Genomic DNA, 23,374 nt, shown 5'->3' with positions numbered 1-23,374 from the left:
TGATCTGAGCATGCGTCGCACTTGGTCTGATCAAAATTCTCTACACATGATCGGATTAGGTCCGACCGGCCCAGTTGGTCGGGAAATATTTCCAACATGTTGGAAAATTTGGTCCGACGGATATTCCGACGGAATCAGTCCGATGCATACCACACACAGTCGGGACACGGTCTGATAGGACACATTCCGACGGATTCTCCGACCGTGTGTACAAGGGCTTAGAATTTTGCATTTTAGTGGTGTATGAATTTATATTCACAATCAATTTTGCATGATTTGTATTTCACTTTATATATGTGGAAATGGTATTAATGGATTAATTTTTTGTATTCACACGTATTTAATTATATTGTTGTTGGTCATTATAGTGCAGCTTTTTTTTTTTTTATTGTTATTGTGGGTATCTCACATTTAAGTTGCAGCTCTTAAAATTTATTTTCAATATTTTTTTCATTTAGCACTTTGTCAGTATTTCTGTTCTTTAGACAGCGCTGTATCACTATACCCTTTTTCTTACTGTGATAGCCAGCTATAGATGGCGGCAAGTGGCGTACCCTTTATGTATCAGTGTTTGGCTGAGACACAGCAGCGGCTGTCAATCAAAGTCAGTTAGCCAATCAGGAGAGAGAGGGGACAGGGCTGAATGGAAGCTCCGTACCTGAATAGACACTCAGCCTGGGTACCCCCATAGCAAACTGCTTGCTGTGTGGGCACTCGTCAGGAGGGAGGGGCCAGGAGCAGCAAAGAGGGACCCGAGAAGAGGAGGATCTGGGCTGCCCTGTGCAAAACCAACTTCACAGAGGAGGTAAGTATGACATGTTTTTTTATATATACAAAAAAAAAAAAACAAGACTTTACAATCACTTTAAGAATTAGTATGAAGACGCCATGTTGAAGTCTAATTGGGGGGAGTGCAGTGTAGGTGTGAGATGAGAATGAGGAAATGCATCCCCCTGTCCAAAGCAGACCGATGACATCAACTCAGCCTGGGCAAAGTTCTTCTATCGTTTTCAGCCAAGGATGCTGCCTTCTTAGTCTGTTTGATCTTCATCTGCCACGATGACAGCTATGACACAAGTGGTTTGACTGTGTTAGTTGAGATCACAAACAATGTGAAAGTGGCACATGCTGGGAATGTAACTGATTTTTGGAACTGTTAAATCAATGGGTTTAAGTTTTGTATTTCCTCCATTTGAATTAATTTTGTGTCTGAAGCAAACTGCATATACATACCATGTATAATGTTTGTGTATTGTTTTAATAATTTTTCTATAAATCTCTCACAGAAGTCTTTTGTATGTTTATTTGATTTATGCTTTTTTTTGGCAGATTAAAAAAAATGTAAACTGCTTCAGCAACCCAATAGACCAAGAAACCTTGGCAGTTTAAGGTATTCATTTTTCTCTTCTTCTCTTTCTCTCTCTCTCTCTCTCTCGCTTTATTTCTTGCTCTCACTCATTTTGCTCACCTGTGCTCTCACTCTCATGTGCTTCCTTTCTTTCTCGTGTGCTCCCTCTCTCTCTTTCTTTTGTGTATGCATGGGCATTTAGAGGCAATTAAAAAAAAAATGCACGAAGCCCCTAACAGCAGCGTTAACTTCCGAGGTGCATGAGGCCTTCTGCGCTGAGCTTCTACAGAAAATGCTTTTCTTTATCGTACATCGTGGGACACAGAGCCTTAAGTAATTACTTAATGGATTATAGGGCACCTTTAGGTGATGGACACTGGTATACCCAATCCAGGAAGTTCACTCCATATATAACCCCTCCTCCTTCCAGGAGCACATACTTTTTTTGCCAGTGTCTGAGATGTTGGTCACCAGTGAAGATGTGCTCTGAGGAGCTCCAGGAGGGATCCATGCTGGATTTAAATAGCCTCCATAGACCAGATCCCACCAAAGTGCCACTGCGGCCAAAGTGGATGGTACCTGGGGCCTCGTAACCGAAGCACAAGGTTTTGCCTGTAACGCCTCTTTGTAGCACTGGACCCTGGGACCCAGGGCTTAGATCTTGCTACTTTACCTAAAACCTTTCCTGGTGGGGTGCTTTTTCAGGTCCAAGGGAGTGGAACCTCGATATCAAGGGACCCGGTCCTTGAAGACATCAGCAAGTGTAACCCCCCCCCCCCCACGTTAACCCCCCCGCCGGGGGACGAATGTCCCGTGTTATTGTTGCTATATATTGTACTGTTGTTTTTTGCCTACTGCTAACAGGGCTCTGCCTCTCCTCCCCCCTCCCCTGTAGACCTGAAAGCCGCCATGTACAAGTACATTTAAAAAAATGAAACAGGGACGGTTCTAGGGGGGGGGGGGGAGGGGCAGGGCCTAGACACAGCGCAGTGCAACATTTACGAGGATGCACAGCAGGCAATGGTAATAAAAACACAGCTGTGACAGTTTATTTTCAGCTGACGAGGAGGAAGCAAGCAGTCTGCACACAGGGACACAGGAGCTGTGGGGCATGTGAGGGTTGCAACCTGGCATTTCCTGATACAGGAAGGACACTTTTTTTTCCCAGCGCTAGGCTGAACTTTATAGCGACTTTACTGTCATGACCATATTCAGAGATTAAGTGCATTGTATAGTGCCTCTGTTTTTGTACTTAGGACTATGCCTGCCAAAAAAGACACCACAAAGACCAAAAAGGTACTAAAGGTTTCACGTTAGGATCTCGAGTCACATTTCCACAATGTTATCCTCGCCTGAATTACCAAATATGGCAAGCCAGGTTGAGCCATTGGAACAAATTAATGGTGCAACTGCTTCTCACATCTCAACCCCTGTATACGTGACTGAAGATGTCCTTTCCTCCACCCTGCAGGGAAGATTAGCGGCTTTAATAGCATCCTCCATTAAAATGGATAGGAAGTATTCTAGATCCCCCTACCCCACTTCAGACCCTTTGCAAGGGGAACAGTGGGCTCAGGATGAGATGTTGCCCTCAGTCGATCAGGAGGAAAAACAAACTGATAATTCCTCTGCGGAGGAAACAATGGTAGATGAACACTTTTCAGCCTCACAATCTGAGAAATTGCTGATACAATCTCTTACGGAGATGGTTCATTCCACTTTCATGCTACCCTTAACGGAGTCTCCTAAAAGCTTTGGTTTCTTCCTTGGTTTACTTAAAAACCTTCTCAGCCTTTGCATGCGTTTCCTGCACATGCGTTACTAGAGCAGCATATTTTTGCTGAATGGGATCACCCGGATAAGCAATTTCTCCCTCCTAAGAGATTTTTAGTTGTCTATCCCCTAGAGGAGAAATTCACCAAAAAATGGAATGTACCAGCAGTTGACGCTGCGATTTTCAGTGTGAATAAAAGCCTAACTTGTCCTGTAAACAAAGCACAAATGCTTAAGGATCCAACAGATAAAAGTTGGAATCCCTGTTAAAATCAACTGCAGTTGCTGCAATAGGCGTCTGTCAATCCCTAAAGGACCAATTTAGACAGAACCTCTAAAGAGGTTCCTGCACAACAAGCCCGAGAATTGGCTGAACTACCAAAAGCATTATGCTTTGCCATAGATGCCATTAAAGATTCTATTCACCAGGTGTCCCGCCTTACGCTTGTACATATGTGTAGAATCCTGTGGTTAAAAAATTGGTCAGCCGAAGCACCATGTAAAAACCTAACTGGGTTCCCTTTCATGGAGTGGCTATTTGGAGAAGATTTGGACAAATATATCCAAACAATTTCTAGTGGGAAAAGTACTCTTTTGCCAGTCAAAAGAAAGTATAAACTCCCTTCATTTAAACAGGCTCTTTCCCCTACGCCAGGGGCTTCCGCCTCTAGGCATGGACGATGGCCTCCGCTATCAGACTCTAGAGGAAAACCTCAGGGTCAGACCCAGGCTCAAAAGAACTCCTGGGGTCGGAAACCTGCAAAGCAGAATCCTAAAGTGTCATCATGAAGAGGCAATCCCCCTGACCAAGGTGGGGGGAAGACTTCTGCAGTTTTCAAAAGTCTGGCAAGAGGAAATTCAAGACAGATGGGTCATCTCCACGGTAACGCTGGGGTACAAGCTGGATTTTCGTGACTTTCCACCGTCTCGTTTCTTGAGGTCAAGCGTTCCCAAAGATCCAGAGAAAAGACAATCTCTGTTTCAGGCACTAGACCAATTAATATCTCAAGGGATGATCATACAGATCCACACAAAATAGCAAGGTTTGGGGTTTTATTCAAATCTTTTTATGGTTCCAAAACCAAATGGAGATGTTAGACCCATTCTAGAAAAATCTAAATCGGTTCTGAAAATCCTCTTTTGCATGGAGACGATTAGGTCAGTAGTTTCTATCTTTGTAGGAGGAGAACCTCTTGAATCTATCAACACCAGGGATGCATATCTGCATGTTCCTATATTTCCTGCTCACCAAAAGTTTCTGCGGTTCGAGTTAGAACAGCAGCATTTATAGTTTGTAGCCCTGCCCTTCGGGCTAGCCACAGCACCCCGGGTGTTCACAAAAGTGCTGGCCCCACCTCTAGCCAGGTTAAGGGCACAGGGCATAACAGTCGGATTCTAGAGAAATCTTCCTTAATGCCGCTAAAAAAACTGGAGTACTTGGGTCTGATCATAGACATAGCCCAGGAAAAGGTGTTCTTGCCTCGGGCAAAGATCAACTCCATAAGAGAGCTGGTGCGGATGGTCAGGTCATGTATGCAGAAATCATAAAGACTACAGCCAGATCTGCTCTCACAGGGACCAATATTCCATCCTACCTTACAGTCTCTAAACTGAATGGCTCGGCTATTGAAACTAACATTCTGAAGAAACATGGGCTTTCCGGGTCAGTTATCTCTACCCTGATTAATACAAGGAAGCCAGCTTTCAGAACTATATATTATAGGGTCTGGAGGGCTTATGTTTCCTGGTGTGAATCCAAGGGTGGGCACCTTCGGAGATATATCATAGGCAGAATTCTTGCCTTTCTACAATTAGGGGTAGAAATTAAATTTGCCTTGAGTACTATTAAAGACTAAGTCTCAGCTTTATTGGTCTTATTTCAAAGACCACTTGCTACTCCTTCTTTAGTCCGGGGTTTTATGCAAGGGGTGATGCGGCTTAATCTGCCAGTCAAACCTCCCTTGAATACAAACAAACCCAAGAACAAACCAAGCTTAACTTACCACCAGCCCACAGACAACCAAATAACCTGTCTAACAGTATGCGTTAAAAGAAGGGGTTTCGTCTGCACACATTTGCAAATGCATGGGTAAGCCACAGACCCCCATCAAGGCCCCCCGGTATCTGTTGTACCTAACACTAACTTATAAGTGTCCACACAGTGGAGGCACATGCATTCTGATGTATAGGTGAGAGCAGGTGGACTGAAGGGGAGCCATCCCTTAAAGGTGCAGGAGCACACTGAACATCCAGCACAATGGCAACAAAGGTGTCAGTGAGATGCCTGACCAAAAAAAATCTTGTTTTTTTTTCCTCGGTGTATCCTTGGGTTTGTTTGTATCTGTTGTTAGCCCTTAAAGCGTCTTACTGCGATAGCCAGCTATAGGTGTGAGCAAGTGGAATCTTTTTGTAAAACCTCCCTTGAGCCCTTGGGACTTGAACTTAGTTTTATCTGTTTTACAAAACAGCCATTTGAACCAATACAACATATTCCCTTAGTCCTTCTGACAAGGAGGTTGGTATTTTGGTTGCTATATCCTCAGCAAGGAGGGATTCGGAATTGGCTGCTCTTTCTTGTAAAGAGACATATTTGACTTTGCATGAGGAAAGAGTGGAGTTATGCCCTTGACCTGAACCAAGATATTGTCCTGCCATCGTTTTTTCCAAAACCAGGTTCCAGGGAAGAAAAGTCACTACATTGTTGATGTGTCGATTGATTTGGTGAGAGCCGTGAAAATCTATTTAAAGGCAACTGCTCAAATTCGTAAGACTGATGTCTTTATTCTGCCAGAGGGTCCTAAGAAAGGACAGGCAGCGTCGAAATCCACTGTCGCTAAGTGGATTCGGCAAGTGATAATTTAAACATATAATTTAAGGAGTAAGGTTCCCCCTTTTCTAGTTAAGGCACACTCTACCAGGGTGGTTAGTGCTTCTTGGGCTGTGTGCGTCATCAGGCCTCCATGGCTCAGATCTGTAAGGCCGCAACTTGGTCTTCAGTGCATACATTCACAAAATGTTATCAGGTGGATGTAAGGAGGTGTGAGGATATTGCCTTTGGGCGCAGTATGCTGCAGTCATCAGTATATGTCCTCAAGTCTCGGGTGACCCTCCAGGTTGTGTCTCCCTCCCCTCAAGTAGCATTGCTATGGGACGTCCCATCAAGTAATTACTTAACCGCTTGCGGACCAGCCGCCACAGTTTTACTGCGGCAGCTTGGCTCCGGTGCGTGAAATCATGTTATTGTACGTGATCTCGCAAGGTCCAGATAGCAGGTTCCTTCCCCCGCTGCAAGTTCCGTGAGTCCGACCGCGAGTCCTGTGGACTCAATGTCCGCGGGGATACCTGCGATCTTCTCGCGGAGAGGAAGAATGGTGAAATGCTGATGTAAACAAGCATTTCCCCCTTCTGCCTAGTAACACTGACACTGATCACCGCTTCATGTGATTGAGATCGGTGATCAGTGTCGTGTCACACACAGCCCCCCCCCCAGTTATAATCACTCCCTTGGACACACTTAACCCCTACAGCGCCCCTCCTGGTTAACCCCTTCCCCTCCAGTCACATTTACACAGTAATTAATGTATTTTTAATCACATCGATCGCTGTTTAACCACTTGCCGCCCGTCCTATAGGCAATTGACGGTGGCAAAGTGGTTTCATAATCCTGACCGGACGTCATATGACGTGATCAGGATTATGAGCCGCTGCGCGCCCCCGGGGGCGCGCATCGCGGCGATCGTTGTTGCGGGGTGTCAGTCTGACACCCGGCAACTACGATCTCGGTAAAGAGTCTCCGACGGAGACTCTTTACCATGTGATCAGCCGTGTCCAATCACGGCTGATCACAGTGTAAATGGGAAGAGCCGGTGATCGGCTTTCCCTCACTCGTGTCTGTCAGACGCGAATAGAGGAGAGCCGATCGGCTGCTCCTCTGACAGGGGGGGTCTGTGCTGATCGATTATCAGCACAGCCCCCCCGAGGATGCCCACACTGGACCACCAGGGACGCCACCAGACCACCAGGGAAAAGGTAATAAAGGTCATAATCCTCCCTAGACCACCAGGGATGCCAGTCAGCACAATGGGTGCCAATCAGTGCCCATAATGGATGCCAATCAGTGCCCACAATGGGCATCACTGATTGGCATGCATTATTGTTTGGCACTGATTGGCATCCATTACTATAGTATAACACCGATGCCGCCTATGAGTGCCCACCTGTGCCGCCTATGAGTGCCCACCTGTGCCGCCTATGAGTGCCCACCTGTGCCGCCTATGAGTGCCCACCTGTGCCGCCTATCCATGCCCACCTGTGCCGCCTATCCATGCCCACCTGTGCCCATCCGTGCCGCCCATCCATGCCGCCCATCCGTGCCAGCTATCAGTGTCCGTCCGTGTCGCCCATCCGTGCCAGCTATCAGTGTCCGTCCGTGTCGCCCATCCATGCCAGCTATCAGTGTCCGTCCGTGTCGCCGATCCGTGTCGCCCATCCGCGTCGCCCATCCGTTTCGCCCATCCGTGTCACCCATCCGTGCCGCCTATCAGTGCCACTTCATTGGTGCCACATTGGTGCCCATCAGTGCCGCCTTATCAGTGCCCATCAGTGTAGCCCCATCAGTGAAGGAGAAAACGTACTTATTTACAAAGTTTTGAAACTGAAACAAAAAAAACATTTTTTTTTTCAAAATTTTCGGTATTTTTTTATTTGTAGCGCAAAAAATAAAAACCGTAGAGGTGATCAAATACCACTAAAAGAAAGCTCTATTTGTGGGAAAAAAATGATAAAAATTTCATTTGGGTACAGTGTAGCATGACCGCGCAATTGTCATTCAAAGTGCGACAGCGCTGAAAGCTCAAAATTGGTCTGGGCAGGAAGGTGTTTAAGTGCCCTGTATTGAAGTGGTTAAATATGAATGGTCCCAAAATAGCACCAAAAGTGTCCGATGTGTCTGCCATAATGTTGCAGTCATGATAAAAATCGCTGATCGGCGCTATTACTAGTAAAAAAAATTATTAATAAAAATGCCATAAACTATTTCCTATTTTGTAGAAGCTATAACTTTTGTGCAAACCAATTGCGATTTTATTTATTTTTTTACCAAAAATATGTAGAAGAATACGTATTGGCCTAAATTGAGCAAAAAAAAAACATTTATATATATATTTTTGGGGACATTTATTATAGTAAAAGGTAAAAAATAATGTGTTTTTTTTTTTCCCCAAAATTTTCACTCACTTTTTTGTTTATAGCGTAAAAAATAAAAGCCGCATAGGTGATCAAATACCACCAAAAGAAAGCTCTATTTGTGGGGAAAAACGGACATCAATTTTGTTTGGGAGCCACTTCGCACGACTGCGCAATTGTCAGTTAAAACGACGCAGTGCCGAATCGCAAAAAGTGCTCTGGTCAGCCAAATGGTCCAGGCCTGAAGTGGGTAAAGCTGTGTGTCCCATGATGTACGATAAAGAAAATAGGATTTTTATAACTGCTTACTTGTAAAATCCTTTTCTTGGTGTACATCATGGGACACAGAGGTCCCTCCCCATCTTTTTTGGGATTTACGTATATTGTTTTGCTACAAAAACTGATGTGCTCCTGGAAGGAGGAGGGGTTATATAGGGAGTGAACTTCCCGGATTGGGTATATCAGTGTCCATCACCTGAAGGTGGCATATAACCCATTAAGTAATTACTTAAGGCTCCGTGTCCCATGATGTACTCCAAGAAAAGGATTTTACAGGTAAGCGGTTATAAAAATCCTATTTTTGCCTCCCTGTTATTACTTTAGCTCACTGACACAAAACATGTAGGGAAGTCAGAAGTCATAATAATGCCTTAAAGCCAGTTCGCATCATAAATATGCAGTCTGGATGAAAAAATAAGGATGTGTGTGTTCCTGTGCATTCCAGTGCATTTTTGATGCAATTTACAGCGTTCCAGTACAGTTCAGTGCAGGAAAAATGCAGCATATTCCTCTTTTTTTTTTTACTGGAACGTACTGGAACTGCAAGCACTGGTGTGAACTATGCCATTGAAAACCATATAACCTATTTTCCATATGTTTTGATGCAGAAAAAAAAACGCACTGGACTGCATGTGGCCCTTAATCCTTTTTCTGCGTCAGTGCTTCAGTTTTTTTTCAAAGCAAAAGATGTCGGAACTATGCAGTTAAAATTTTCAGAAGGAAACCTCAGCATTGGTAGCATCCACATTTCTGTTATGAATAAATCATTTTTACAGCTTGGTGTTCTTGATGAAAGTCATGGAAAGATGCTGAAATGTTACTTATTGAAGTACATGTTAAGCTAAGACTCATGTAACATTCTGGATCAGGTATAGAAAACTATTTTCTCAATGTTAGTGTGTGTGTGCGCGTGCGCGTGTGCGTGCAGTATACAGAATTTTATATATCGCCAGAGTCGTGTTAATGTGTAGTACAGTAATGTAATAATGACTTATTCTCCACTTGATTATCTTATCTAGTTTTTGGGATCAGTAATTTTCTATCCCATGTTAAAGGTCTCACGCTGGCAGTCGGCTGCCATTGAATTGTGCTAATCATGATCAGTTTCGTTATAACAAACTCCTATTGTGATAGTTGGATGCACCATGTTCTGTTAAACTGTATCTAAACCAATTTATTAAAAGTATATTTCTAGTGAGCACATATGAGGAGCTATTGCAGGATTTAGATTTTTCACTTTCATATTTCCAAAGGCTCTCTTTTCCATATTTTTGCTATCCTGTCCAGGGGTCATTTCACTAACAGTTATGGCATGCGATGTTTGTGTTTTTTTTTTTTTTTATATTGCATGTGATAAGTCAATTCTTTTTTTTATTTTTATTTTTTGATATTTGGTAATGTTTCAAAGAATGATATACATACAGTATTAGATGTACTAGTACCGTGGTTTTCAAACTGCAGCCCAGGGGCCGGTTGTGGCCCTTTATCTGGCCCTTGGGGCACTATTCCACCAACTGAAACCAATGATGGAGCATTCCCCCTACTGACAACATCATTGGACACTATTCTTCTCATTGATAGACAATGTGGCATTATTCCTCCCATTAAAAACAACCATGAGGTACTGATGCTGGGGCATTTTCTACTCGCACTGGCCACCGTCTGCCCCTCCTAAAGCCTGAAGGACAGTAAACCGTCCCTTTGCTTAGAAAGTTTGGAGAACCCTGTACTAGTAGATTTAGATACACAAATTGAAGCCAAATTCTAGCTAACACTTTATAAGCAGTTACAGCAAACTTTTTTTTTTTTTCCTTTTGGGATAAAGGTTTTTCATTAAAAAAGCTGATCATTGTAAGCATCCCTGTTAGTAGTAAATGGTTTGCTTCAACCCTCTAACTGCTACATCTGCAGGACAGCTTGTTCTTTTGAAAAACAGCAGACTTACTGGCCAGATCACCCGTGGAAAATAAAGGAAAGAATGGCTAAAAAAAAATCTAAGAACTGGTAAGCTGTTGTATAATGTTTGCTTTTGGGTTTAATAGCGCTTTAAAGTAAATTCTCAAATAAAAAACAAACAAACACCCCCCCCCCCCCCCCCCCCCCAAAAAAAAATCACATTTGTTATTTCTTCTGGTACAGGCAGTCAATATTTTAGGAATATACAAAATAGCAACGAGGGGAACTCTGCACTGGCCAGTAAGTTAAAAGAAAAAAATATATATCAGTTTCAAATTATAAAAAAAAAAAAATGAAATTCGCACAACAGTCAATAAATGCAAGGCTGCAAGCATCTAAAATAATAAATACTAATGCTATATTGAGATGCATTTATTGACTAGCACAAGGGTGAAACATATTAAAACTATAATTTTGCAGGCATACATGTGAACAATTTATACTTATCCCCTTATTTGGCTGTACTTAGTTTATTGAAGAGTAACTCTTGCAGCTAAAAGTCAGATGTGATAGGTCTTACAGTTGCTGTGCTGTCAATTACCTGAACTTATGCTGTTTTCTTTTTCCCAAGTTTAGCAGAAAGTTGCAAATGCGCTTTATTGTATTAATAACTTATACAAATCACAGCCCTAACAGTCTGTTATTTATCTTTATCTCTGTATTTATTCAAAGTATAAACAAGATGAATCGTCCAAAGGCAACCACTGTGCGTCGACCCAGCTCAGCTGCAAAATCATCAGGTAAGGTATCAATTTTAACCTAAAGAGTTTCTATTCATGTAGCTGTTAGATCTATGACTTGGTTCTGCTGGCTCTGATCTTGTTTATGATTGGGAAAGCTTATCATGGACATATCAGAATCCAGATTAACCGGTTCCCGACCAGCGCACGCCGATGTACGTCTGCAGAATGGCACGGGCAGGCATATTGGCGTACAGGTACGGCCAATCTTCAATGCCGCCCTGCCATCGCGAGCACGCCGGTGCCGGTCGGTACCCACGCGAGTCCGGTCGCAGGTCCCACGGACTCGATCGCTGTGGGCATACCCGCGATCGTTTCACGGAACGGCTAAACGGAGAGATGCCATTGTAAACAGCATTTCCCCATTCTGCCTAGCAACTAGTGACGCTGATCTCTGCTCCATGTGATTGGAGCAGAGATCAGTGTTCACTAAATGAAAGTCCAACCCTCCCCACAGTTAGTAACACACCCCTAGGAACACTTAATCCCTACACTGCCACCCACTGGTTAACCCCTTCACTGCCAGTGTCATTTACACAGGAATCACTGCATTTATATAGCAGTGATCGCTGTATAAATGACAATGGTCCCAAAAATGTGTCAAAAATGTCCGATGTGTCCGCCATAATGTCGCAGTCACAATAAAAAACGCTGATCGCCTCCATTACTAGTAAAAAAAAAAAAAAATAATAATAAAAAATTATTAATAAAAATGCCATAAAACTATCCCTATTTTGTAAACGCTATAACTTTTGTGCAAACCAATCAATAAGCGCTTATTGTGTTTTTTTTTTTACCAAAAATATGTAGAAGAATACGTATCGGCCTAAACTGAGGGAAATTTTTTTTATATATATTTTTGGGGGATATTTATTATAACAAAAAGTAAAAAATAATGTGTTTTTTTTAAATTGTCGCTCTATTTTTGTTTATAGCGCAAAAAATAAAAAACGCAGGGGTGATCAAATACCACCAAAAGAAAGCTCTATTTGTGGGAAAAAAAGGACGTCAATTTTGTTTGGGAGCCACGTCGCACGACTGCGCAATTGTCAGTTAAAGCGACGCAGTGCCGAATCGCAAAAAGTGGTCTGGTCTTTGACCAGCAAAATGGTCTGGTCTGTAAGTGGTTAAGCGCTTAAAGCTGATTACCATGTTTTCTTTAACTTAACCTCCTCCCGCCCACCCTATAGCCGAATGACGGCCTTAGAGCGGGCGGGTTCCTTCGCCTGGCCGTCCCTGGACGGCCTGGTGTTTACTTCCGCAATGCGCGCCACCGGGGGCGCGCATCGCGCAAGTATTGTATTCGCCGTGTCTCCCGGAGACAGGCAAATACAGATCGCCGTGAACGGCCAATCAAAGCGGCCGTTCACAGCGCGATCGCAGCTGCCAATGGGAGATGATCTCATATGTAAACATATGAGATCATCTCCCATTGCCGTGTCTCTCCCTCCTCACACAGAGACAGCGTGTGAGGAGGGAGAGCGATCTGTGTGTCAGCCCCAGTGCCAGTGTCAGCCCCAGTGCCATCTGTCAGCCCCAGTGCCAGTGCCATCTGTCAGCCCAGTGCCACCTGCCAGTGCCACCTGCCAGCGCCACCTGCCAGCGCCAGCCCCAGTGCCGTCCGTCAGCCCCAGTGCCGTCAGTGCCACCTGCCAGTGCCACCTGCCAGTGCCATCCGTCAGCCCCAGTGCCGTCAGTGCCGCCAGTGCCACCTGCCAGTGCCACCTGCCAGCGCCAGTGCCATCCGTCAGCCCCAGTGCCAGTGCCGCCAGTGCCACCTGCCAGTGCCACCTGCCACCACCAGTGCCGCAAGTGCCGCCAGTGCCACTTGCTAGTGCCACCTGCCAGTGCCACCTGCCAGCGCCAGTGCCACCTGCCAGCACCAGTGCCATCCGCCAGCCCCAGTGCCGCCAGCCCCAGTGCCACGTGCCAGTGCCACCTGCCAGCGCCAGTGCCATCCGTCAGCCCCAGTGCCGTCAGCGCCAGTGCCGTCAGCCCCAGTGCCGCCAGTGCCACCTGCCAGCGCCAGTGCCACCTGCCAGCGCCAGTGCCATCTGCCAGCCGCAGTGCCATCTGCCAGCCCCATTTGCCAGAGCAATTAGCCAGAGCAAATAGCCAGCACCATCTGCCAGTGCCAGCCCCAGCCCCATCTGCCAGCCCCATCTGCCAGCCCCATCTGCCAGCCCCATCTGCCAGCCCCATCTGCCAGCCCCATCTGCCAGCCCCATCTGCCAGCCCCATCTGCCTCCAGTGCCATCTGCCTCCAGTGCCATCTGTCAGTGCCACGTGTCGTCAATGCCACGTGGGGTCACTTTGTGGGCATTTCCATTGTCCTGGTGCTCCAGGGCCTTCAAAAATGTAATAGGTGGTTGAGAAATAAGATGTGTAATTTATGCTCCTAGAACGCCTGATGGTGCTATTTCAATATTGGGCCTCTGTATGTGACCAGGCTGTGTAAAAGTCTCACACATTTGGTATCGTTATACTCAGGAGTAGTAGAACGTATTTTGGGGTGTCATTTTTGCTATGTACATGCTATGTGTTGGAAATATCTTATAAATGGACAACTTTGCGTAAAAAAAAATGCGTTTTCATTTTTTTACACATTTTCCCAAAACTTCTGGGAAAAAAATGAACCATTCAAACGACTCATTATGCCTCATAGATTATACGTTGGGGTGTTAGCTTTCCAAAATGGGGTCACTTTGTGGGCATTTCCATTGTCCTGGTGCTCCAGGGCCTTCAAAAATGTAATAGGTGGTTGAGAAATGAAATGTGTAATTTATGCTCCTAGAACGCCTGATGGTGCTATTTCAATATTGGGCCTCTGTATGTGGTCAGGCTGTTTAAAAGTCTCACACATTTGGTATCGTAATACTCAGAAGGAGTAGCAGAACGTATTTTGGGGTGTCATTTGTGGTATACACATGCCATGTGAGAGAAATAACCTATTACATTGAAAATTTTGTGAGAAAAAAAAAAAATCTTCATTTTGCAAAGAATTGTGGGAAAAAGATGACAACATCAAAAACCTCACCATGCATCTTAGTAAATACCTTGGAATGTCTACTTTCAAAAAAGGGGTCATTTGGGGGGTATTTGTACTTTCCTGACTTGTTCGGGTCGCAAGAAATGAGATAGGCCACCAGTACATCATGTGTGATCAATTTTGTGCGATTCGCATCACAGCTTGTAGACTCTCTAACTTTCACAAAGACCAAATAATATCCACTAATTTGGGTTATTTTTACCAAAGATATGTAGCAGTATAAATTGTGGCCAAAATTTATGAAAAAAAAAATTATAATTTGCAAAATTTTATCACAGAAACAAAGAAATATGCGTTTTTTTCAAAATTTTCGGTCTTTTCATTTATAGCGCAAAAAATAAAAACCCCAGAGGTGATCAAATACCACCAAAAGAAAGCTCTATTTGTGGGAAAAAAAGGACACAAAATTCATTTGGGTACAGTGTTGCATGACTGAGTAATTGTCATTCAAAGTGTGAGAGCACCGAAAGCTGAAAATTGGTCTGGTCAGGAAGGGTGTTTAAGTACCCAGTAAGCAAGTGGTTAAAATAGTTCTTGTGGACCAAGCTGGTCCTGACTTCTTATTTCCTTAACCAAGTGCTGCAGCAGCTCTAAGCACTGTATGTACTGCATGTAGCTTTAGCTGTGTTTCGGCTGTGAGACAGAGACAGAGACCCAGAACAATATCGAGTGGGTCTGAGCGGCACTCAGCCATTCATAGGCAGCTATGTTCACATATGTATATATAAATAAGTTGGTTTATTATTACAATCCAAAATTCATACCAAACTCTTGAAAGGAGTGTACTTGTATCTTGGTATCTAGTAGCACTCAACGCATTTCATGGCATTACAGCCACTCATTAGTAGTGTAGTACGACAATATACTGTAAAGAAATATCATTTGTTAATAGTGCCCTCTAAAATAGGGGAGAAAAGTTATTTTCCCAAAAAGTGGCGACAGGTCAGTGACTTACAACTCTGCCTCAAGGCTGGGCCCAACCTCTGCACGGAAACTTGTGGGGATCTCAGGTAAGGTGTCTCCCCTGGGGTTGAGGCGGGAAGACCCTCTATACATATATGTACTTTTTCTATTTTTATTTTATATGTTGATCCTCATTTAAAGTCCCAATTTCCTCCTCTTCTTTCCTGTAAGCATTGCATACTGTGAATGAGTACAAAGCTTCCTCTGATTGGCTGAGGGAAAGAGGTGGGCTGATGACATTGTGACCTCTAAATCAACCAGTCAGAGAAAGCAGTGTATTCATTCACAGAATACAAACCTGCCTATGAATGGTTGAGTGCTGCTCAGACCGTCTCGGTATTGTTCCTGGTGTGAGTTGGGAGGTCTCTAACAGCCAGGACCTAGCGCTGTGTACTATATGTTAGCTGAAGCTACATGCAGTACATACAGTGCTTGGACCTGCTGCAGCACTTTAAGTGAAATAAATCATGGAATCAGCTTTAAGCTATCCATATACTTTGAGATTTCTCTTGTTCATCCTGAATAGCTGAATGAAAGGAAATAAGTAGACCCCTTTTACCCACGCTAAACTGCTAAAGAGGAAGGAGGTGATCAACTATTGACTATAGTATTCACACAGTTGCAGCACCTGCAGCTGCCCTAATACCAGAACAGTGACCACATCTTACAGATTGCAGTTACTGCTGAGCTGAACATTTTCTACCCAGCTCATTTGATCTTTACATTGACTTTGAACTGAGTGGTGACACTTGTGGCTTGAGATTTGGCTGATACAGAAAAAATTGGCCTGTATTTCAGCCATCTTTGACGTAACTCAAGCACACTTGTCTCTGGTCCTAAACAGATGAAGCACCACCCCTCAACTTCCAGCTGTTGCTTTGTGGGGCATTGTCAATATATAAAGCTTTTTATTTATTTATTTTTATTTAAAATAATGCTGCAAAAAAAATAGGAGATGTGCTGGGGTGAACAGTAACTACTGTGCTAGTGGCTGCTGTCAGCCTGTCGTACTCACGCCTTCACTTGGCAATTAGGGTCTGCATATGTTTTCTGCAGACCTGATATACAACCCATCAGCAAACTGAATGAGTGTGCATGGCTGACATACCTGCTGCTAATTGCAAGACAATGGTTTAAGCTGGCCATACACCAATTAAAACCTTGCTAAACTGTTCACATTTTAAGTCCCCGCTCAGCAGAAGAGACATACTAGAAATGGCCTCTCAATCAGTGGTTGCAAACAGTTATCAGTGTATTTTGACAGATGCTGGTGCCACTGTCAGAATATAGTATACACGCCGGAGTTATCCTCCATCCAACACGTTTTGGTGGATTGAAGAATGCAATGGCTAAATAAAAGATAACCGCTTCTGGTCAGCTCTAGTGTTGTCAGTCTGAAACTGGAAGTATAATGGTCGGTTTACACTGAGGCAGCACGACTTGCAGCGTGGCTGCCTCAGGCAACCCACATCCGACTTCAGCGGTGGCTTGCAAAATGACTTCTGTATAGAAGTCAATGCGTCGCCCCCAAAGTAGTACAGGAACCTTTTTCTAAGTCAGAGCGACTTGTGTAGCTCCTATTGGAACGGTTCCATTGTATAGAATGGAGCGCGACTTGCCAGGCGGCTAAGTCACCCGACAAGTCGTCCCTGTGTGAACCGAGTTTAAGTCACACTATACAAAGTCACGCAAGGTTGGTATACCTTCGCCTTTATACATACTGTATGTTAAGGCACAGGAAAATATTATTGCAGGAAGGATTATAAAGAAGAAAAAAACTTAATTCACTCATATTTTTTTTTTTTATGTGAATCCTTTTTTGTTTCTTTTTTTAAATCTAAAACGTAGAACAGAAAGTTTTGCAAAAATACTGTGCTAAAGAATGTAAGTATATGACACCATACATGTGTGCAATCATTAAGGTAATGAAAGCGCAAAAGGGACATATTCCAGCAAAGGTTGCATACAGGTAAAATACTGAAAAAAACAAAACACCACCCTAATTTAACTTTTTTAATTTTAAATTTCTCCTTTAAATAAACTGATCATAGTCATCTTTTTGCTTGCATGATTAGTTGACAGTTCAGTTACATCTTATTGTTGCTATATGTTTTCTTTAGTTTGTAATTTGTATGTATATTCTTTTTCTTTCACTTGCAGGTCATCCGCCTCCAGGAGATTTTATCGCTTTGGGCTCCAAGGGACAAACCAGTGACTCCAAAGCCCCCTCCAATCTTCTTAAGCCAGCTGCTTCTGGCCTGACCTCTGAACGGAAGCGAGAGGCCTCAGCTGCATTAGCCAGCACTTCAGGACTGCCTGGGCTCAGTAAACGGCCCAAACTTTCATCCACTACCCCTTTGACTGCCTTAGGGCGATTGGCTGAGGCAGCTGTAGCTGAGAAGAGAGCGATCTCTCCATCTATCAAAGAGCCATCTGTTGTCCCAATTGAAGGTGCCAATGCTTATTTACTCTAGAACATGTTCTGTATTTGCTTGGGATTGAATATGCAGTGCAGGTCAACAAGTAGTTTGTTAGATTGCACACACACACTGTTTATAAGTATCTTTTGCTCTTTTCATTCCTGGCTCTGAAGCTGTTTATTTTTCTTTTTATAATGTCATGACCTGCAGTATTACTAATAGTTTATGAATCTTCAAAGACATTTTTACCACTATAGTATATATGTGTGCCTTATTTTTTATTTTTTTTTGTCCATTCTTTCAGTTTTTTCAAAGTTTATTTCAATTACTTACTTTGCCTAGTTTTGTGACAGGTCTGCCAAAAGAGTTAAACTTACAGGCTTCTGAGTGATGGTCAGGCCAGGAAAAGTGCAGCCATGGGGCTCTGTCTTGCTGTGATGTGTGCCTTTTCTGACATCCAGGCATCTCTGGTGATGCATGCGCATTACATTGGGCAGGTTCAATAGTTCATGGGATTTCAGAGCAATGTACGTAACTGAAATATACATTCACTGCTCATAACCTTGAACATGAAGTGAGGGAAAGAACGCATAGGGTATTAAACAATTATTTACCTTATGGCCCCGCCTTTCCCTATCGTTGTGGATTTACATTCTAGTGTTGGAGTTGGAGAAATTGTTTCTGCCAGTGACTTGGGAGATTCCCATGATGGATGTCAAGTCGGTCAGGAGAGGGAGGAGTCTTTGGAATGTTGACAGTTCAGGGAACCTGGTTGGTGGAGGAATCCAAACTTCCAATAAATATTTTAGCGCTTAGGTTCATTTAATACTGGACATCTCAGCTTTGGGTGCTTCCATCTAAGGTTCTGTCAGACATTGCTGTGACTGTGGTCTCCATCAACCACCAAGGAGGCGCCAAAGGTTGAGCAGCTAAAAAGAAAGTAGAAACTATTATGACTGTCAGCGTCTGGATCAAGGAGCATGGCCCCTTCACCTGAAGGTTTTTCAGAACCCTTGTCACTGATACAGGATGTGGATCTGTTAGCATTTCAGTTCAAGAGAAAACTGAGCATGTCTGTTGCCAGGTCCAGCGATCCTCAAGATTTCTCTAGTGACCCTGTGGGATCAGTTTTGTCTGATCTATGCTTTTCTTTAACTGATACTACTTCTTCATTTGCTCTGCAGGATCCAATCAGATGGCATTCCATTGATTATTGTGACACCAAACTGGCCCAAGAGGGTTTGGTACCCGGATATACTTCAGTTTGACCTCTTCCGGATCCTGTAGATCTTCTGTTTCAAGATCCAATCTATCATCCTGCTTCTCAATAGCTGGCTTTGATGGCCTGGCTGTTGAAGCTCAGGTTGTGAGGGACAGAAGCTTTTTGGATTTCTTTACCCGGCATTGCTCCATGCTAGAAAATCGACTTCTTGCAAAATATAAAACTTCTAGAAGGCCTACTTTGCATTGTGCGAGCAGAGAAAATGTAGTCCTAGATGATACTCTGTGGAACACATCCTGTCTTCTCCAGTCAGGATTTAGCTCCTCTTAGCCCTTGTACACATGGTCGGACATTCCGACGGAAAATGTCCGATCGGACCGTGTTGTCGGATAATCCGACTGTGTGTGGGCTCCATCGGACTGTTTCCGTCTGAATATCTGACGGACCAAGTTTTAGAGCTGGGCTATAAAATTTTCCGACAACATGATCCGATCTGACTTTGTCCAATCGTTTGTAGAGAATTCCGATTGGACAAAGTGCCACGCATGCTCAGATCAAATTACGAGACCAAAGCTATTGGCTACTAGCCTGAACGTAGTCCCGTCGTAACTAAATTGCGTCAACACGTTCTGAACGATGGGATTTTCCGGCAACTTTGTCCGACCGTGTGTATGCAACACCAGTTTCGGACAAAATCCGTCGGATTTTGTTGTCGGAATGTCTGACCGTGTGTACAAGGGCTCAGACACACTCTGGTGATGCTGTGGGATCTCAGTCTGGTACTTAGGTTTCAAGGGAGGCTTTTAAAAAGCTTTATCTGGCACATTCTTTTAGCTGAGCTCAGTAGAAAGTTTTTTTTTCTTGTCACCATCACTTCCGCTAGACTAGTATATGAGCTGGCAGCATTATCTTGTAAGGAACCTTTCCTGATGTGGCAATAGGATAAGGCTGTCCTGAGTCCTAAAGGTTCCTTTCTGTCCAAGGTGGCCTTCTTTTACCTTAATCATAATGTCATCTGCCGTATTATACTCCAACACACTCTAGAGAGGTCTTTCTTCACTGTGTGGATGCGGTTCGTGCTGCATGAGTTTACCTGTTGGCTACAGACTTAGTGCTAGTTCACACAGGGGTGACCTGTCAGATGACATGTCAGCCTGTCAAGTGCACGCTCCATGCAGTGGAATGGAACCGTTCTAACAAGAGCGACTCAGAAAAAGGTTCCTGTACTACTTGCATTGACTTCAGTACAGAAGTCATTTTGCAAGCCGTGCTGAAGTCGCACTGTACGGGGTGGCTTCAGAGTCAGATGGGAGTCAGGCGACTTTGAAGCCGCTCCTGTGTGAACCGGCACTGACTTTGATTCTCTTTTTATTCTTCCTGAAGGCTCTTGAAAAGGACATCATGCTTCTTAGTCCACATTCACTAGATGGATGTGTCAGGTAATTGTTCAAGCCTGTTCCCTACAGGATAAGGTTCCTTCCTTTCCTGTTAAGGCCAACTCCCCTAGGTTAGTGGGGAGTTTCTTGGGCCATTCAGCATCAAGCATGTGTTCCACAGATTTGTAAGACTGCCACATGGTCCTCTGTTGTCACATTTGCTAAGTTAAAGCAGGTCGATGTTCGAGCCTCTGCTGATGTCAGCTTTGGCTGTAAGGTGCTACAAATAACTGTCTAGTTAGGCTCTTCTACCTTTTATTTGTTTTCTATTTGGGCTTGTTGGTAGTTTGTTTGTTTGCTGTGCTGCCTTCTTTCTCTCTTTTTTTTTTTTGCATTGCCTTTGGACGTCTTAATTCTCTAAGAATTTACCTGTGTCCTTTTATTATACAATCAAATCTTTTTCTTTATTTTTTGGTTTGTTTTACCTGTAAAATCAGCTTCTTTTAGCGTACAGGACACAAACCCTCCCCTCTGTCTATTCTTTTTGATAACGGTCAGTGGATGGGATTATATGGGGTCCTTACAGTTATGTTTGCCAGCATTCAGTAACCCGGAGGTAGCAACATATAACCCAGTCATTTAAGAATATGCTTCGGTCCTGTGCTCCAAGTAACTGATTTTACAGGTAAGTCAAAATCCTTTAATTCTGATTTTCAGTTTCTGTAATTTCATTTTAGGTCACAGTGATAATATGTGCAATCTCAGGGAGCACATGGCATCTCTGGACACATCACTCTTTATGTACAGTATACTCTTCTTACAAATCAGAATTTTCCTTTAGAGTATAATTTTCATACTAGTGCACCAGCAGAGTCGATACTTGCATCTTCAGATACTAGCTTATCCAATACTGGTGTAGATTCTGTATCACACAATGAAAGGGTGCATTGGGCTTACTGGTTCCAGAGCTTTAGCCAAGTTTTTTCATATTCAACCACTTATTGCAGGGCATATGCCCCAGAGGTCTCATTAATAACTGTGCAAACTCCTTGAGAAAAAGATAAATTGTTCCTTTGTCACCCTTAAATCACTTTAATGTACCTGGCCATCCAGATGCTCAAAATCTAGGAAACGCCTGGGATTATACAGGCCAGGGATTTCCAATTCAACCCTCTGAGGCCTCGTTTACACTTACGGTTAAGGGATGTAAAAATAGACAGCTAAACTGCAATTTTATCTCCCACCTTAAGCTAACAGTGTTTCAACGTGATGGTACATATGGCTTGGTAAAAAATACACCCAAACTCGACCCATGCAAGTGGACTGGTGCACCGTAGATATTTTTCAAAGGGCAGTGTAAGCCCTTGTACACACGGTCGGAGATTCCAACGGAATGTGTCCGATTGGACCGTATTGTCGGATAATCCGACTGTGTGTGGTCTCCATCGGGCTGTTTCCGTCGGAATATCCAACTTGTCTATAAAATTTTCCGACAACATGCTCTGATCGGACATACTCCGATCATGTGTAGCCTACTCCGACGGACAAAGTGGCACGCATGCTCAGATCAAATTCCTAGTCCAAAGCTATTGGCTACTAGCCTGAACGTAGTCCCGTCGTAAGGAAATAACGTCATCACGTTATGTACAATCAGATTTTCCGACAACTTTGTCCGACCGTGTGTATGCAACAGTTTTGGACAAAATCCGTCGGACAAAATCCAACGGATTTGGTTGTCAGAATGTCCGACCGTGTGTCCAAGGGCTTAGGGTAAATGATCCCTTTATCATTCACACATACTTGGTCAAAAAGAAATTATTCACATACCTGCTTTAGCCCTGGTTCACACCAGTACGATTTGTCCTGTGATTTGACAGTTCCATTTGCCAACAATGGAACCGTTCAAATCGCTACGTCTCTGAAAAAGGTTCCTGCGCTACTTTTTTCTCATTTCATTGAGACTTGCATAGACTTCTGTTAAATTAAGTTACAAGCCGCAATGAAATGAGATGTGCATATTGCATTGAACTGTAGCTTTGAAATCGTGGTGAAGTAGCACCACAGCCTGAAACATCCCCAGATCTAAACATATGCTGCATGTTTATAGAGACAGATTATGTAAGAGTCCACAACGGTGTATAAAAAAAACCCCCACTATATCAATCAAGAATAACATACAAAAGTCAAAACCACGCCATCATTGTGCTTGGTTCATGCTATCTGAGTTATATTGTAGATGCAGCGCTCAAAGAAAATGTCCATAAAACATTTGATCCTCAAATGTGATTGGAGACCGCACACATGATGGGGTATACTTTGAATGTGGACCCTTGTTACAGGGGTCAAATTAGCAATGGATTTGGTGAAATTCCTTGATCCCAGTACACCATGATCACAGGCAAAGCAGGATGGATACAGGTACCCTGGTCTCCACACTCCGCTCCCAGTATTCACACCGTTAGATCCACACAAGTATTAATCCCATAAAAAATAAAGGAATAAACCTCAGGGTGCAGTAATCCTTAATATGATTGTATTCATAAAAAAGATATTGCACTCACATAATCCAACTTTTAAAAATTGTTGCTGGATACAAACTCTCAGCTCACACTGCCAACAAGATGACTGCCGCCCCCGGCATACACTTGCGTTGCGTCACACAAGCTCCTTTCTGTGCGTTTTGTCATAAAGGGCATGGCTAGATCTGCATTGGAGTGTGCTATATAGGCATGCTTGCTAACAGTGGTAATGTGCTGTATTCCAACCAGAACAAGCCACAATAGGAAACAAAGCCAAGGAAACTAGCCGCAGGCTGGAATCCCGCGCCACAGCATTAATTACACTGCTACAGTGAGCAGAATATAATAAGGTTTAAACCAGCAGCCTGAGTGGCTTTGTTGAATTTGCATGGTTTGTCCACATGAAGCGTTACATGCTGATAGATGTACCCCTTAGGGCCCATTCAAACCTAGTTGGCCCTATGCTGTGTTTTTTAACTTTCGTTATGTCACACCTTAATGTTCAGTATGCTAAGGCAGCCTGTTTATTTTAAATGCACCAATAC

General features: G+C 43.6%; 1 protein-coding gene across 2 annotated transcripts in view; it reads left to right on the top strand.

The window, feature by feature from the left end:
* Positions 1–23,374, top strand: part of INTS1 (integrator complex subunit 1) — a 226,165-nt gene that overhangs the window by 5,774 nt on the left and 197,017 nt on the right. The window contains exons 2-5 of one of the 2 annotated variants that reach the window (XM_077449121.1): positions 1,330–1,390; positions 10,496–10,588; positions 11,213–11,280; positions 17,453–17,743. In XM_077449121.1, coding sequence (XP_077305247.1) covers positions 10,563–10,588; positions 11,213–11,280; positions 17,453–17,743 — 385 coding nt within the window. In that variant the 5' untranslated portion in view covers positions 1,330–1,390; positions 10,496–10,562. The remainder of the gene's footprint in view (positions 1–1,329; positions 1,391–10,495; positions 10,589–11,212; positions 11,281–17,452; positions 17,744–23,374) is intronic. The other variant, XM_077449122.1, reaches the window with a different exon arrangement.

Source organism: Lithobates pipiens, unplaced genomic scaffold, assembly GCF_037356315.1.
Source record: "Lithobates pipiens isolate NorthernLeopardFrog02 unplaced genomic scaffold, aLitPip1_a1.2 Scaffold_22, whole genome shotgun sequence".
Taxonomy (NCBI): Eukaryota; Metazoa; Chordata; class Amphibia; order Anura; family Ranidae; genus Lithobates; species Lithobates pipiens.
Note: the sequence above shows the minus strand (reverse complement) of the source record. Positions and strands in the feature narration are given on the sequence as shown.